The sequence below is a fragment of the Palaemon carinicauda genome, chromosome 14 (assembly GCF_036898095.1).
Source record: "Palaemon carinicauda isolate YSFRI2023 chromosome 14, ASM3689809v2, whole genome shotgun sequence".
Classification (NCBI taxonomy): domain Eukaryota; kingdom Metazoa; phylum Arthropoda; class Malacostraca; order Decapoda; family Palaemonidae; genus Palaemon; species Palaemon carinicauda.
The window spans coordinates 36661541-36676950 of NC_090738.1; the positions used below are offsets into that span (position 1 = coordinate 36661541).

Genomic DNA, 15410 nt, shown 5'->3' on the forward strand with positions numbered 1-15410 from the left:
GCAATATCTGCACCTCTATACCTTCTTACATTTTTCAGCTCTCCTCTCTTTATTAATGGCTATGTTATCTATTTGATTTTTGTAATTGCCACATGGTGTAGTCCATGTATATTTGTAGATGTTCCTGTGCTGTAAAAGAATAACTTAATGACAAGTTTTTGTTGAACAGAAACTTATAAAATGTGCTCCATTTTTATTTGAAACTTTCTCAAGACCTCAACACACATCACTTTCTCTATACCTTGATTATTCCTTCCAACTTTAGCATTGAAGTCACTAATCACAAATTTCATTTCGCTCTCTGGGATCTCATTTATTGGTCTCTGCAGTTCTTCATTGTATTCATATTTCCTTTCTTCAGGGGAATCCTTTGTAGGTGCATAGCAAACAATAATACTCATGTTGCACTGCTTAGATTTAAACTTTGTAAGTAACAATCTACCATTTACAGCTCTCAACTCGGTTGATGCCTTTTTTTTCTCATGGTGTTATCATTACACCAACCCCTTCTCTTCCATTTCCATCTTTTCTTCATGTGTATATATATATATATATATATATATATATATATATATATATATATATATATATATATATATATATATATATATATATATATATATATATTGCCTTGGTCTAAGGTTTCCATTCCAATCCCCTGACAACATGTTTCACGTAGGGCTAAGATATCCATAAATTAATTCTCCGCTTGCTGTAACTTCCCGATCTGATTCATGGTTCTAACATTCCATTGTTCCGTAACAGAAATACAAACCACGCTATTTACATAGGGTTTACTTTCGGCGTAGCTGAAGTGACGAGCCATTAGATTTTAACGAGGGTTAAACTACCCCCGCGCTAGTTAGCATGGGGGTAGGGGAGGGGTAGCTAGCTACCCCTCCCCCCTCCACACACCGGTGAGCTGCCTCACTTCACTTTTGGCTCGGACGATGTACAGATGTTTCTGTCCCGTCCTCGCATATTGACAGCCTTAATTTATTTTCTTTTTCTTCCAGTGTGTGTTTGTTTGAAGTTGGCCTCTACCTTTGCTTTCCACCATGCGGAAATGCCCTGGACTTCCCGATTGCCCCTGTGGAACTTTTATGTCGGCGATCGAGACAGACCCTCACACCCTTTGCCCGCAGTGTCGAGGTCAACGGTGTAGTAGTGATAATCTGTGTATGGAATGTCGGGAGTGGCCTACCTCCCAGTGGGAGAGGTTTGCGCGGCGGCGTAAGAAGAGTTCTAAGAGAGACCGTTCTTCCCCCCAGGGGAAGGAAGGCTCCAAGGATTCTTCTTCCGTTGCCCGAACCTCCTCCGAAGCTCCCACTCGTTCGGTCTCTCGTGAGAGGCCGCCGAGTGGTAGCCTAGGCCCTTCTTTTGTTTCCCAAACTCAGTGTGTGGGAGAGGGCGTTGCCTCCCATAGTGAGGCAGCTCCCCCTCCTCCCCCAGGGGAGGATATTATTGATTTTGTAGATTACGACCAAACTGTGTCTAATGATGATCTTTTCCAGCTTTGGGCTTCCTTGGGGCTTAAGGGCTCACCCTCCAAGGAAGCCCTGTTTGATCTGATCCAGTTGGGGGCAGCTGTCCAACAGTCGCCGGTAATACCAGAGGTAGATCCTCTGGCTATTGACGACGTTGTTGTGACAGAGGCGTGACTGTTGCTGTTGCTGCTGAAGGCCCAGGTTCCCCCTCCGAACATCCTTCGAGGGGGAAGCTGGGTCCAACGGTCTCTCCTGCGAGTGTTGCTCCCCCTCGGGGGAGTGCACTAACAGAGACTCCTCTTTGGAGGACCGACGATGCTGATACCCTGCCACGAGGTGGTCTTCGCCGTAAGGCTCGCCCTCCTCTTCGTCGCCGAGGCCTTCTTTCTCCTTACAAGGGAGTCAAAAGGCGCCTCCTCTTCGGGTCGTCATCCTCGTCGTCCCCTGTGAAGGACTCTTCTCATCGGGAGCAGACCGTAGCAGTAACTCCTCTGGACCTCTCTGCTGATCGCTCGCGATCTCCTGTTCCTGCCAGATCTCCCTTGCCTACGCAAGCACCGGTCCCTTCAGGGCAGAAGGACCTCTCTCACAATGTGGGTGAGGCCCTTCCGCGCCAGGTTTCACCTGTGCGCCCTTCAGTAGCACGCAAGCGCCACCGCTCTCCTGATCGCCGGCCCCCGCCTGCTCGTCAGCGCTCTCCTGCTTGCCAGCGCTCTTCTGCTGTAGAGTCTCCTGACTCTCCTCGCCAGCGCTCTCCTGCTCCCCAGCGATCTCCTGTTCGCCAGCGCTCTCCTGCTCGTCAGCGCCCTGCGCGCAAGCGCTCTACGGCAGATGAGTCGTCAGACTCTTCTCGCCAGCGGTCTTCTGATCGCCAGCGCTCTTCTGATCGCCAGCGCTCTCCTGATCGCCAGCGCTCTCCTGATCGCCAACGCGCCCCTTTTCGCCAGCGCTCGCCTACGCGTACGCGCACTTCAGTCCCTGCTGCGCGTCCTGCGCGTCAACCGTCTCCTGAGCGCCGTCAACCTCCGGCACATCAGCGCACTATGGCACGCCCAGTTCCTGATGTGCGCCCAGCGCGCCAACGCTCGCCCGCGCGCCCACGATCTTCGTATCTGGGCGCAGACAAGGACATTGTTCCTTTGCCTCGTCAGCGTTCCCTTACGCATCGACCACCGCCTGCGCTCCAGTCTCCAGCGCGCACTAAAGTGCATACGCGCCCACGAGCCAGCTCCTGAGCCCGCCCACGAGACTTCACCTTCGAGACCTTCAGCCACGGCGCGCCATCCTACGCGCCCGCGCGATCCTTCGCCTGTGCGCGAACGCTCACCAACGCACCCACGCTTATGATCGCCACAGGGCTCCGACTCGTCCACGCGCCAACTCACCTGTACGCGGTCGGTTGCCCATGCGTTCCACGCGTCATCGATCGCCAACGCGCCGTCGCTCGCCAGCACGCCATCACTCGCCAACGCGCCAACACGCTTGATCTCGCCTAGGCCACATCGTTCGCCTACACGCCATCATTCTCCTGATCGCCAGCGATCACCCAGGCACTCGCGCTCACCTGTGCATTCACCCACACCCTCGCCTGCGCGCTCACACACCTGCGCGCCAACGGTCGCCCACGCGCGACCCAGCACCCACGCGCGACCCAGCACCCACGCACGACCCAGCACCCACTCGCGAGCGCCAGCTCGACCCGGTAATCCAGCGCGACCCAGCGATCCTACCATCGCGCGAGCACCAGCATGATTCCAGCCGGGTTTCGCAGCGCGCCCAGCCTTGCAAGGCACCAGGGCCGCATGCTTCCAGATCGTCTTCGCGATCGCCATCGCGGAAGTGCCGAGCACGCGCTCAGGAGCAGGAAGAGTCATTGGAGAGGTCCGGACAACATTCTTCTTCCCTTTCTTCTTTTCAGGCAGGCCCTGTATTATCCACTCCGAAGGATCAACCGATCCCCTTCCCTCCAGCATGGATCGCTGACACTGCATCAGTCAGCCGCCAGCCTTGGTTCGGTTCCCTGATGAAAGCGGTGGTGCAGGCTATGAAGCCAGCCCTCGCTGATCTGGGACTGAAACCAAAGGCTCCCTCTCCCCCACTGAAGAGAAGGAGAGGGTGACTTCTCCTCGGGTTAACCTGGCTCCCAAGAGGTCCGTCGGGAAGGCCCCTTCACCCTCGCAGACGTTTTCTCCTTCTCCTGTGGACGAACCTTTCCCGTCCTCGGGAGAATCCAGCGAGGTGAGACACTCTCCCACGGCACCAATGGGAGGAACCCCACCTCAAGGAAGAGAAACGTCTTGCGTAGGAGGGACCTTCCAGACCACTTTGGTGGAGTCCTGTATCCCTCCCAGGAGGGAGCCCAAGGACTCCAAGACGTTACCCAAATCATCGTCGAGGTTTCGTCCAGAGCCAGCCCTTCCCCGGTAGAACGTCCGCGTGTCCCCCCATGAAGAGCCAATGGGGACAGGAGACTTAGCTGCCAGTCCACAAGGAGGAGAGCAGCGCGAATCGGAGCACGCCTTCTTGCAGGTCCTTGGACTAGTGAGGCAACTCAATAGTTTCAAGGATCCCGAGACCACCCCTCGCGAAGGCAAGGATACAGTCCTGGACCAGGTTTATGGCATTCAGAAGCCCCCCAAGACCAGTGCAGCCCTGCCCTGGTCCCAAGGGGTGAAGAGCGCCAGGGTCGAGGGCCAGCTTTCCGAGCTTGCCTCCTCCAGCCGTTCTTCTGCCGGGAACAAGCTCCTCCCACCTCCTCGCGTGCAGCAGAGGAGGTACTTCGAGATCATGGAGGAGCCGTGCAGGCCACTTCATGGCTGGATGTCTGGCTAGGGTCTCTGGGCATCCTATTGCGCTCTGAGGACTTGTCCAAGGAGAGCAATAGGAAGGCCCTAGAGACCTTCCTCCTCTCGGGAACGCGCTCTATCGAGTTTTTAGCTCACTAGGTCACTAACCTGTGGGCTAACTCGATTCTCAAGCGCCGTGACAAGGTGACCGAGAGGTTCCACCCGAAGGTCCCCGCTATGGATGTCAGCAAGCTCAGACACTCCTCCATCCTTGGAGGAAGCCTGTTTGAGCCCAAGGACGTAGAACGGACAGCTGAGAGGTGGAGGAAGACGAGTCAAGATTCGCTCCTCCAGAAGGCCCTTACATCTCGGCCCTACAAGCCTCCAGCTCCTCAACAACAACAGCAGCCTCGCAGGACACCGAAGCAGGCTCCGGCAGCTAAGACCAAGGTGTCTAAACCGCAGCCTTTTCCTGTCAAAGACAAGAAGGGCACAAAGTCCTCCAGGGGTGGCAAAAATCCTAGAAGGAGCGGCCGAGGCCGCAAGCGCTAGGATTGGCAATCCCCCTGCGTGTCCACCTGTGGGGGGATGCCTACAAATTTGCGTGCTCAGGTAGCAGCAACTTGGGGCCGATTCCTGGACGACCTCTGTGGTCGGACAAGGATATTGCGTCCCGTTCATCTCATCTCAACCTCCCCTGACAGCGAAGCCAGTGTCGTTGAGCTCCTATGCCACGGGATCGGCAAAGGGGCTAGCCCTTCGGGCAGAAGTCGAGACCATGCTCAAGAAGGATGCTCTCCAGGAGGTCGTGGACGGCTCCCCAGGCTTCTTCAGTCGACTCTTTCTTGTAAAGAAGGCGTCTGGAGGCTGGAGACCCGTCATCGACCTCTCAGCCCTGAACAAGTTTGTCAAGCAAACTTCGTTCAGCATGGAGACAGCAGACACGGTCAGACTTGCAGTGAGACCGCAAGACTTCATGTGCACGCTGGATCTGAAGGACGCGTACTTCCAGATCCCAATCCATCCGTCTTCCAGGAAGTACCTACGTTTCAGCCTAGACAACAAGATCTACCAGTTCAAGGTGCTGTGTTTCGGTCTCTCCACAGCACCTCAGGTGTTCACCAGAGTGTTCACACTGATATCTTCGTGGGCCCACAGGAACGGCATCCGTCTCCTTCGTTATCTGGACGACTGGCTGATCCTGGCAGACTCGGAGTCGACCCTTCTTCGACACCGAGACAGGTTTCTGGGAATTTGCCAAGATCTAGGGATCATGGTAAATCTCGAGAAGTCCTCTCTGCTCCCAACACAACGACTGGTATATCTAGGCATGATATTAGACACCGATCTCCACAGAGCCTTTCCATCAGACGACAGGATAGCAAGGCTGAGGAGGGTTGCAAAGCCTTTCCTCAGTCGAGAAGATCTTCCAGCCCAATCGTGGTTACGTCTTTTAGGTCACCTAGCCTCCTTGGCCCGTCTAGTTCCCAACGGCCGCCTCAGGATGAGATCCCTCCAGTGGCGGCTCAAGTCCCGGTGGGATCAAGGCATCGATTCCCCGGACTTCCTGGTCTCGATAAGACCTGCGGAACGGACGGACCTGCAGTGGTGGCTGACCGACGACAACCTTCGAAAGGGAGTGGATCTTCTCGTCCTTCCCCCGGATTTGATGCTGTTTTCGGACGCGTCAAAAGAAGGGTGGGGGGCCCACGTTCTGAACCAGAGGGCCTCAGGCCTATGGTCAGAATCAGAAAAGTACCTCCACATCAACCTGCTAGAGCTGAAGGCCGTTTCTCTGGCCCTTCAACAGTTCCAACAGACCCTGGCGGGCCACTCTGTGGTGGTGTTGAGCGACAACACCACAGTAGTGGCTTATATCAACAAGCAGGGAGGTACCTTTTCACAACAGCTATCCCATCTTGCAGTAGAGATACTAAGATGGACCGAAGTCCACTCAATACGTCTTATCAGCTCGCTTCATTCCTGGGAAAAGGAATGTGCTCGCCGACAATCTGAGCAGAGCTTCGCAGATAGTGAGTACCGAGTGGTCTTTGGATCCTCAGGTAGCCAACAAAGTCCTGACTTTGTGGGGTTCCCCGACAGTGGACTTGTTCGCGACAGCCTTGAATTTCAAGCTGCCACAGTACTGCTCCCCAGTCCCGGACCCCAAGGCACTCTGGCAAGATGCCTTCCAACAACGGTGGGACAACATCGACGTCTACGCCTTCCCACCGTTCTGTCCGATGAGAAGGGTGCTCAACAAGACCAGACTATCGGTCAACCTGTCGATGACCTTAATAGCTCCGCTATGGCATCATGCAGAGTGGTTTCTGGACCTTCTGCAGCTCCTGACGCAACCCCCGAGAGAGCTTCCCCCACGACACGAGCGACTCAGACAACCACATTGCAACATCTTCCACAAAGCCGTAGCATTGCTTCGGCTTCACGCCTGGAGACTATCCAGCGTCTCCTCACTGAGAGAGGCTTTTCGCAACAAGTTGCGGAAAGGATGTCTCGACACCTGTGAAAGTCATCCGCAGGGGTCTACCAGGCGAAGTGGAGAGTCTTCTGTGGTTGGTGTCGTGGGAGGGGTATCTCTCCCCGCGATGCCTCTATTCCAGCAATAGCGGAGTTCCTCGTTTATGTGCGGGAGGAAATGCGCCTTTCGGTCTCGGCGGTGAAAGGCTATCGCTCAGCCTTAAGCCTTGCCTTCAGGCTGAAAGGAATAGACATTTCCTCCTCGCTGGAACTTTCCTTACTCATACGTAGCTACGAGCTTACCTGCCCTCAGTCGGAAGTGAGACCGCCTCCTTGGAACGTGGTTCGGGTCCTCAGGGCTCTGAAGAGACCTCCGTTCGAACCATTACGCCAGGCCTCTGACCAACACCTGACTTGGAAGACTGTATTCCTGCTCGCTCTGGCTTCGGCCAAGCGAGTCAGTGAACTTCATGGTTTCTCATACGACATCGCCCATTCAAGGGGATGGGGAGAGGTAACGTTCAAGTTCGTCCCTGAGTTTGTTGCCAAGACTCAGAACCCTGGAGTTCCGGACCCACGGTTTGACTCCTTCAGGGTTGTGAGTCTCCGCTCCGTAACAGATGACCCATATCACCTGCTACTCTGCCCAGTGAGAAGTCTGAGACGTTATCTGAAGAGAACAGCTGCAGCCCGTCCCCGCATGCAAGCCCTGTTTGTGAGCACGGGTAGGACGAAGAGGAGGGTCACCAAGAACACCATCTCAGCCTGGATTCGACGGACCATCCATCATGCCTTGAATCCAGACCCTCCTCCGTCACGTCGCCCTAGGGCACATGATGTCAGGGGCATCGCCACGTCCCTGGCCTTCAAGAGAAACTTCTCTGTGACGCAGGTTCTACAAGCTGGAGTCTGGAAGCGTCAGACGACCTTCACAGCCCACTACCTGCAGGACGTGACCCACAGGAGCCTCGATACTTTTTCTATCGGACCTGTGGTGGCTGCACAACAGCTGGTCTAACCTCAGGCTCCTTAATGGACAGGTACCAGAAGGTTGAGGGCACTGTTACCCGGTTTTAGTCTGCGTGAATGAAAGAGTATGTCTGGCCCTTACTTCTTTCTTCATCCTCCCCTCTCTTGGGGAATGCAGCATCCTGGGTCTCTGCATAGCTGACCTCAAACCTCTGCAGGTAAACCATGCTTCCTTGTGTTCCTAGTATTAAGTACAATACTGTCACGTCCCCCATACCCTGACGAGGTGGTATGGGTACGTCCTAGCCTAGAATTCCATATAAAGGACTTCAGGTCAACTTCCTAGGACGAGTCACACTTCATCTCTCCACACACACTTATGTAGGCCGCTCGTTTCTTGCGTAGCAATAAACTTGTGAGGTGCAGGGACACTTTTTTTCTCGAAGTGCTGCGCACTCGGATCCGAGTCCCCGGGAAAGCCAAAGCCAGTAAGGCTGGGGACTTTCCACCCTGCCTAAGGGTAAGTCACCCTATGTAAATAGCATGGTTTGTATTTCAATTACGGAACAAATGACATTCGAAGATAATTTGTATTTTTCCTAACCATACAAACCTTAGCTATTTACACATATTTGCCTGCCAGCCCTGTCCCCCGAGACAAGTCCTACTTCTAAGTGAAGTGAGGCAGCTCACCGGTGTGTGGAGGGGGGAGGGGTAGCTAGCTACCCCTCCCCTACCCCCGTGCTAACTAGCGCGGGGGTAGTTTAACCCTCGTTAAAATCTAATGGCTCGTCACTTCAGCTACGCCGAAAGTAAACCCTATGTGAATAGCTAAGGTTTGTATGGTTAGGAATAATACAAATTATCTTCGAATTTGTCATATTAACAATTTTTCTTTAGTATCTATAAACCAAGAGATTCTTAGCACCCCGCTATGCTTGGGACAGAGGGCCATTCTGTCATCTTTTCTTTCCATTGACTGACTAAATCCATAGAGGATTCATTGGCTAGATTCATCAAAGAATAACCAGTACCTTGTGATGTGCAGTGCTTATCTAACTAACGCAAGTGGTCCTTGCCGTTTATTATAATCATTGTTACTAGCCGAGTTACAAACATATTTGGAAAAGGAAAATCCTACAAGCCCAAGGGCTCCAGTGGGGAAAGTAGCCGAGTGTGTAGATGAAATCGAGCAATAAGGAATAAACTATATGAAAAATAGCAAAAGGCAATATAGATTATATTGTGATCAGTACAGTCACTACTATAGAATAGATCAATAGTATTATTATTATTGTTAATATTATTGCTGTACTAGATAAGCAACAACCCTAGTTGGAAAAGCAGGATGCTATAACCCCAAGGACTCCAACAAGGAAAAAATAACCGAGTAAGGAAAGGAAACAAGGAAATAAAAAAACTACAATAGAAGTAATGAACAATTAAAATGTTTTAAGAACAGAAACAACATTAAAATAGATCTTTCATATATAAGATATAACTTTAGAAAAAACAAGAAGAGAAATAAATGGAATAGTGTGCCTGAATGTACCCTTAAGCAAGAGAACTCTACCCCAAGACAGTGGAAGACCATAGTATAGAGACTATGGCACTACCCATGGCTAGAGAACAATGGTTTGATTTTGGAGTGTCCCTCCACTATTTGGTGAATATGTAGGCTGGGAAAAATGAGTCGTAACCAGAGAGAGGGATCCAATATAATAATGTTTACCTAGTCAAAGGACCCAATAACATTCTAGTGGTAGTATGTAAGTGGGTGGCTGGTGCCTTGGCCAACCTACTATTAAACAAGACTTACATCAACTTGTTCAACTGAAAAACATTTGCAACAAGTTAGAAAATATACAAACGTGATACTTCATAGCAATGAAAACATATACAGTACCTGTATGTGCACGTATGTATGTTTGTGTTTGTGTATATGCATACATACATACATACATACATACATACAAGTACTGTAGTTCCATATTATTAGTGTTTTGTGACGTTTAAGTTCCATAGCTTTGGAAATATTGGCATCGGTGAATATTCTTTGTTCTCTTATTAGTATTAGAAAGTATAATTTTCACTGAATGTGTTTTGATTATGTACATTATATTAGAAATAACACATGCAGTTGAATTTTATGGTAAAAAAATTGATATTTTTAGTATTAATTTTAAGTTTAGAATTAAGAATGTAATTGTTGAATTCAAAATTTTCAGGATTCTGAGGAAGAGTTGAGCAGGGATGAAAAGCGGGAGAGAAAACTTGAACGAAGGGAGAGGAGTAGGGAACACGACAGAGATAAAGATCGAAAAGGCCGTAGACGCAATCAAAAGGATGAATTAGACCCTATGGATCCAGCATCGTATGGTGATTGTGGCAGGTAGGTTTTATATACTGTATTATCTATTGAGAATTTATCATGGTTTGTCTAATCGGTGTATTTTGTATTGTTTTGGGTTTGCTCTATAAATGTTTTTACTGTATATGGGATGAAACTGGTCAGCGGTTATTTTTTCCTAATATGGTAATATGTACAGAATTTAACCACTGTTTTTAATTTGGGAACTAGACTTGATATTTTTGAAGAGTACTGTACATTTTTTTTCATGAAACGCAATGACATTCCTTAAATGTCAAGTTTAGCTTTTGGATGTCAATGTAACCCCGTTTTTGGAGTGTCAAGAAAAATGCTGGCTTTGAACTGTTGAATGCCAGGAATGCACTTGAAGCTTCATATCACGTTATTCACCTGTCTTATTGTCACTTTAATAAAATTCTGCAATTTGAATTTCTTACACTTCATATTCAAAAGATTATGATTCTCCACTTTTGGAGTATGATGTTCTTCACTCCAAAAGGAATACCATATTGAATTAATATGATCCCATCTTTGAATTGGTCACACAATATTGACTCATGAATATTTTACGAAACTGATCAAATCCCAGAATTCAGATAATGCAGATCACTTCTTACAATTAAGCATGCTTCAGTGGGTTGTCCACTTTTCATATAAATCTTTGAAAGAAATTTGTTAGAATCTTCACATTACCACTCAAGTCAATTGTTGGATACACAAAAAAATAAATGTTAAATGAGATTTTGTGTACATAAAGTATAAAGAAGAAATGCTTCAGGCTAGCCCTTTGAGAGGCAAGAATGTTGAATTAGTGGTTAAACATTTGGTATTAATAATGAATATTCTTCTCTGGAGAGAGAATTAGCAAAATAAGTAAATTTTTATGTTTTGCAATACAATTCCATTAATCTCAGATTAATAGGTGATTTGTATGTTATTAACCTAAAAATCTTTCTTTTTATACCATTTGTTCCTAAAAAAAATAGAAACCATTATCCTTTAGTAAGAGTAGAATTTCAGCTAAGTTAAAACGGCCATTAAACTTTTAACAATTAGTTGGAGTTGATGGCGAGGGGAGGGTATGCTCCGCTCACCTGAAAGTCCACAAAGCTCCCACTTTCGCTGCCTGTCTGACTCTTAAAGTTTTTGTATTTTCTTTTAGAATAAATGTGCTGGCAGATTGTCATGGTGTAGGGATATACAGTGTTAAAGAATGGAGACAAAGGATATGCAGTTGTTTTCCCAGATAAACTGTAAATGTTTGACACTTTCTGTGACTGTGTAAATTGTCATCCACAGCATACTAGTTTGCTCTTGTGTAACGGCGCTGTTGCTGTCATTCCTTCACTAGTGTGGTCTTATGTTGAAGACCAACAACATGAACCCAAGGAATTTTGTATTCCTTAGACAATAATGTGAACCTAAGGAAGTTGGCATTCCTTAGGTATCACTAGTACTCTGTTGAAGGAAGGGATTTTCTACTGCCAAGTGTTTTAAGAGAAGGAGCACTGCCCTTCCTTTACCCCTGCAGTGTCTTTGTGACCAGAGTAAAGATGCTAAGGGTGCATTACCTTATACTGTTGTCTTTGCTGCTGAGAAAAATCTGCCTGTGGCCTTCTCTCCTTTTGGAGCATCATCCTTTCCTTGCATAATCCTGTAGAATGCAAACTTCAATTTCTTCTTTTTTCGCTGCCTCGTCTTTGTTATATTCCTGACTTCTAGTTCTTCCTTTTTTTCTCTGCCTCATCTTCGTTAGGTTCTTCAGACTTTTAGAAGAATGAAAAAAAAAATCCCCTAAGACTTTTTTTATATGAATCTTGTAAGCATAGACTCCAACCAATATCTCCCAACATGATGCTCATGAGAGGGATGGTGTGGAACTGATAACTAACGTGATACATGTGCTTTCACTCCTTTTACCTGTGCATGGTTTCATGCCGAACTGAGCAAGTACACTGTTGGTCAGGATGAAGGGCGCTCCTCTTCTCCAGGATGATTCTCTCTCTATGCATGCTGAAAACTATCCCACAGCAGGAAGAAGTATCGATATGAGTTATATGGTACTGTATCTGCTACCTGTGCTCAGGTCTCGTAACAAACATAGTGCCCTTGACTGGACCTGGGAACGCTGCTACTTCTGGACCTTGGAAAAACAGGACCAATAAGCCAATGTTATTGTGACTATGACTGATCTCTCCCCCATACGCGAGGGATGTAAAGTTCGTAATGATGTACCCATTCTCAGGAAGATTAATCGGCAAGTGCGACAGATGCTGCCTGCTTGCTACAGAAAATGCTTACCATTGGTTAGAATGATGGTTGTAGCCCTCTTCCCCTTCCTTCTGTATATAAGGAGGATACTAAAGGATCTCCTGCTAAGAAGACAACAGCTCTGAAGATGGTCAAATGTGGTAGAAGTGAATCTCGATCGATATAACTTGTACTGTCCAAGCGTTCTTCCATTAGACAAGCAGTGTGAGCATGTAAAGATACAAGATCTCGTCATCGACCTTTGGATCGCCCATCATTGCGTGATTGGCCCTATTAAGATCGGTCTCCAATTGCTCCTTCACCGCATGATTAGTCTCCATGCAATTGGACACCTCACACTTGCTGTTATTCTTCTAGTAATCATGATTTTGGGTCATATAGCACCTATCACCAGTTTCACCCCAACACTCCAGTTTATGCACCAAAATCTTCTTACATGTAGAGACCATTCCACAGTTTACACACAAAAATCTTCTTACATGTAGAGACCATTCCACAGTTTACACACCAAAGTCTCTTTACATGTAGAGACCATTCCACAGTTTACACACCAAAATCTTCTTACATGTAGAGACCATTCCACAGTTTACACACCAAAGTCTCTTTACACGTAGAGACCATTCCACAGTTTGCACACCAAAATCTTCCTACACGCAAAGACAATTCCACAGTTTATGCACCTAAATCTTCCTACGCGCAGAGACTATTCCACAGTTTATGCACCTAAATCTTCCTACGTGCAGAGACTATTCCACAGTTTATGCACCTAAATCTTCCTACATGCAGAGACCATTCTACAACACGAGATATTTCCACTCGACAAAACCCTCCAAAACATTAACGCAATAGGGAATCAGGGCAGGTGACTTCCTAGTACAGCTCTAGAGAGGTTGTACGAGCTCAGAGATATCACATCATATTTGTGTGATCGCTGACAATAGCAGGCATTTGTGCCCTCTCACTCTCTCTCTTCAGAGCCTATAGCACCTAGTTCCAACTTGGTCTCTAAGGGGGAAGAGCTAGGCCACTTTGTCCTCCAAAGGGGAGTCTGATATTTAAGCTGTTGTCCCCTCTTCCACATCAGGGTATCATCTAGTTTTGTGCCTGGTCTGGTACATGAGTACTGTAAGGAAAAGGAGGATTCTACTGAAGTACAAGTCTAGAGGGAGAAGGAATCTCAGTACATCGTCCACCTAACAACACCTGATTTTGTTTCTGCGCCAGCGAAAGCAGAGAATCCCGAGGAGTCCCAAGTTCACCTAGATCCTTCCACTTATTTGTGAAAATGGCCTCAGGCACAGCACCATGGGGATGATGTCTATTCCTCAGCACCCCTAAGATGCTAAGCCCTTCCTTTAGTCAAAAGGCTGCTGATTTCTTAGCTCTTAAGTTGGCTGTTAATTAGCAAGAAGAGGTTATTTATGCATTAGTTGGGGAATTAGGTATATGTGCAGTCGTTACATTCCTGTTGATTACTGCCCACTTTCCATGACTCCCATTTTTAAACATAAGACTTACCCGGTAGTTATATATATAGCTATACGTCCATGACGTCCGGCAGAAATTTCAAAACTCGCGGCAATCGCAGATTGGGTAGCCAGGTGTACCACCTGCGCGCCCCTAGCGAGGTACCTGGAACCATTCCATGATTCCTCAGATCTTCCCTGCCGCGCACGCCGGCAACATCGTTGGATTTTTCACTCGCTGTAACCTGTATAATTGCAGTCATCTTGATGATGTACAATTTACTGTTGGCTTTCGCTAGTTTGGTTTTATTTTGACTGAGAGTAGTGGTTGGGTTATGATTGATATGTTCAAAACTTGGAAGGGGTAGGTTTACGAGTTTTTTCCGCCTACTGTCAAAATAACGAACCTACTCTTAAAAACATGATGGCGGTAGGTAAACACTCTGCCAATACTATGACGTCACTATCATAAGACGTAATCTACGTAGTTACTACGTAGTATGACTTGCATATTCAGTCCTTTTTCTATGCAGAGAATGTAAAGTAATATTCTACTTACAAACCAAAAGTATTTAAGTCTTATACAGTGAACCCTCGTTTATCGCGGTAGGTAGGTTCCAGACCCGGCCGCGATAGGTGAAAATCCGCGAAGTAGTGACACCATATTTACCTATTTATTTAACATGTATATTCAGACTTTTAAAACCTTCCCTTGTACGTAGTACTGTTAACAAACTACCCTTTAATGTACAGAACACTTAATGCATGTACTAACGTACCCTAAACTAAAACAGGCACAAATATTAAGGGCGACTTTATATCATGCGTTTCCTAAACACGCCAAAAAGCACGATAAAAAATGGCAACCAATGTTTTGTTTACGTTTATCTCTGATTATAAGGAAGAAACAAACGCATTTACACATCTGTGTATAGGTTAGTTTCTGCATCGATTATATTGATTATTCAGTACAGTATGTTGATTTGGTTATTACCAATGTTTTACTTAATTTTTCTTAGGACTTCCAAATGAAATGTTTTTCTCTTTATGACGCCGCCTGAAACGACGGCGTCATAAAGTACGCTCAGTAAACAAACTAAGGAATTTAACGCGCATGATGAAAGTGATAAATAATGATATTACAGTAAAAGCTTTAATAAAATATGTTATTGCAAATATTATTTACCGTATCTATATAAAATCATACATACGTAGCAAAGCAGGAAAACAATCTACGAGAGAGAGAGAGAGAGAGAGAGAGAGAGAGAGAGAGAGAGAGAGTTGTTTTACATACGTAAATGTAAATTTTAAACAAAAAAACAAAAATAGCCCCATTTCATATAAAATAGATTACAAATATTTTACTTTATCATATTACAGTAGTCTGTATAATACTGTAAAGTTCAGTACAGTATGTTGTTGTTATAGTCGTGGCGATGAAATTCTCACGAAACAAAAACACGCCATTTGAGTACAACAGCTGATTCTCTCTCTCTCTCTCTCTCTCTCTCTCTCTCTCTCTCTCTCTCTCTCTCTTCGTGTTATACAATACTTACATTTAGATGAAGAAACTAAAATTAGT

General features: G+C 47.0%; 1 protein-coding gene across 2 annotated transcripts in view; it reads left to right on the forward strand.

Annotated features, from left to right (window-relative positions):
• PQBP1 (poly-glutamine tract binding protein 1) overlaps positions 1-15410 on the forward strand; it is a 62412-nt gene that overhangs the window by 33746 nt on the left and 13256 nt on the right. For both annotated transcript variants that reach the window (XM_068386977.1, XM_068386979.1), the window contains exon 5: positions 9949-10112. In XM_068386977.1, coding sequence (XP_068243078.1) covers positions 9949-10112 — 164 coding nt within the window. The remainder of the gene's footprint in view (positions 1-9948; positions 10113-15410) is intronic.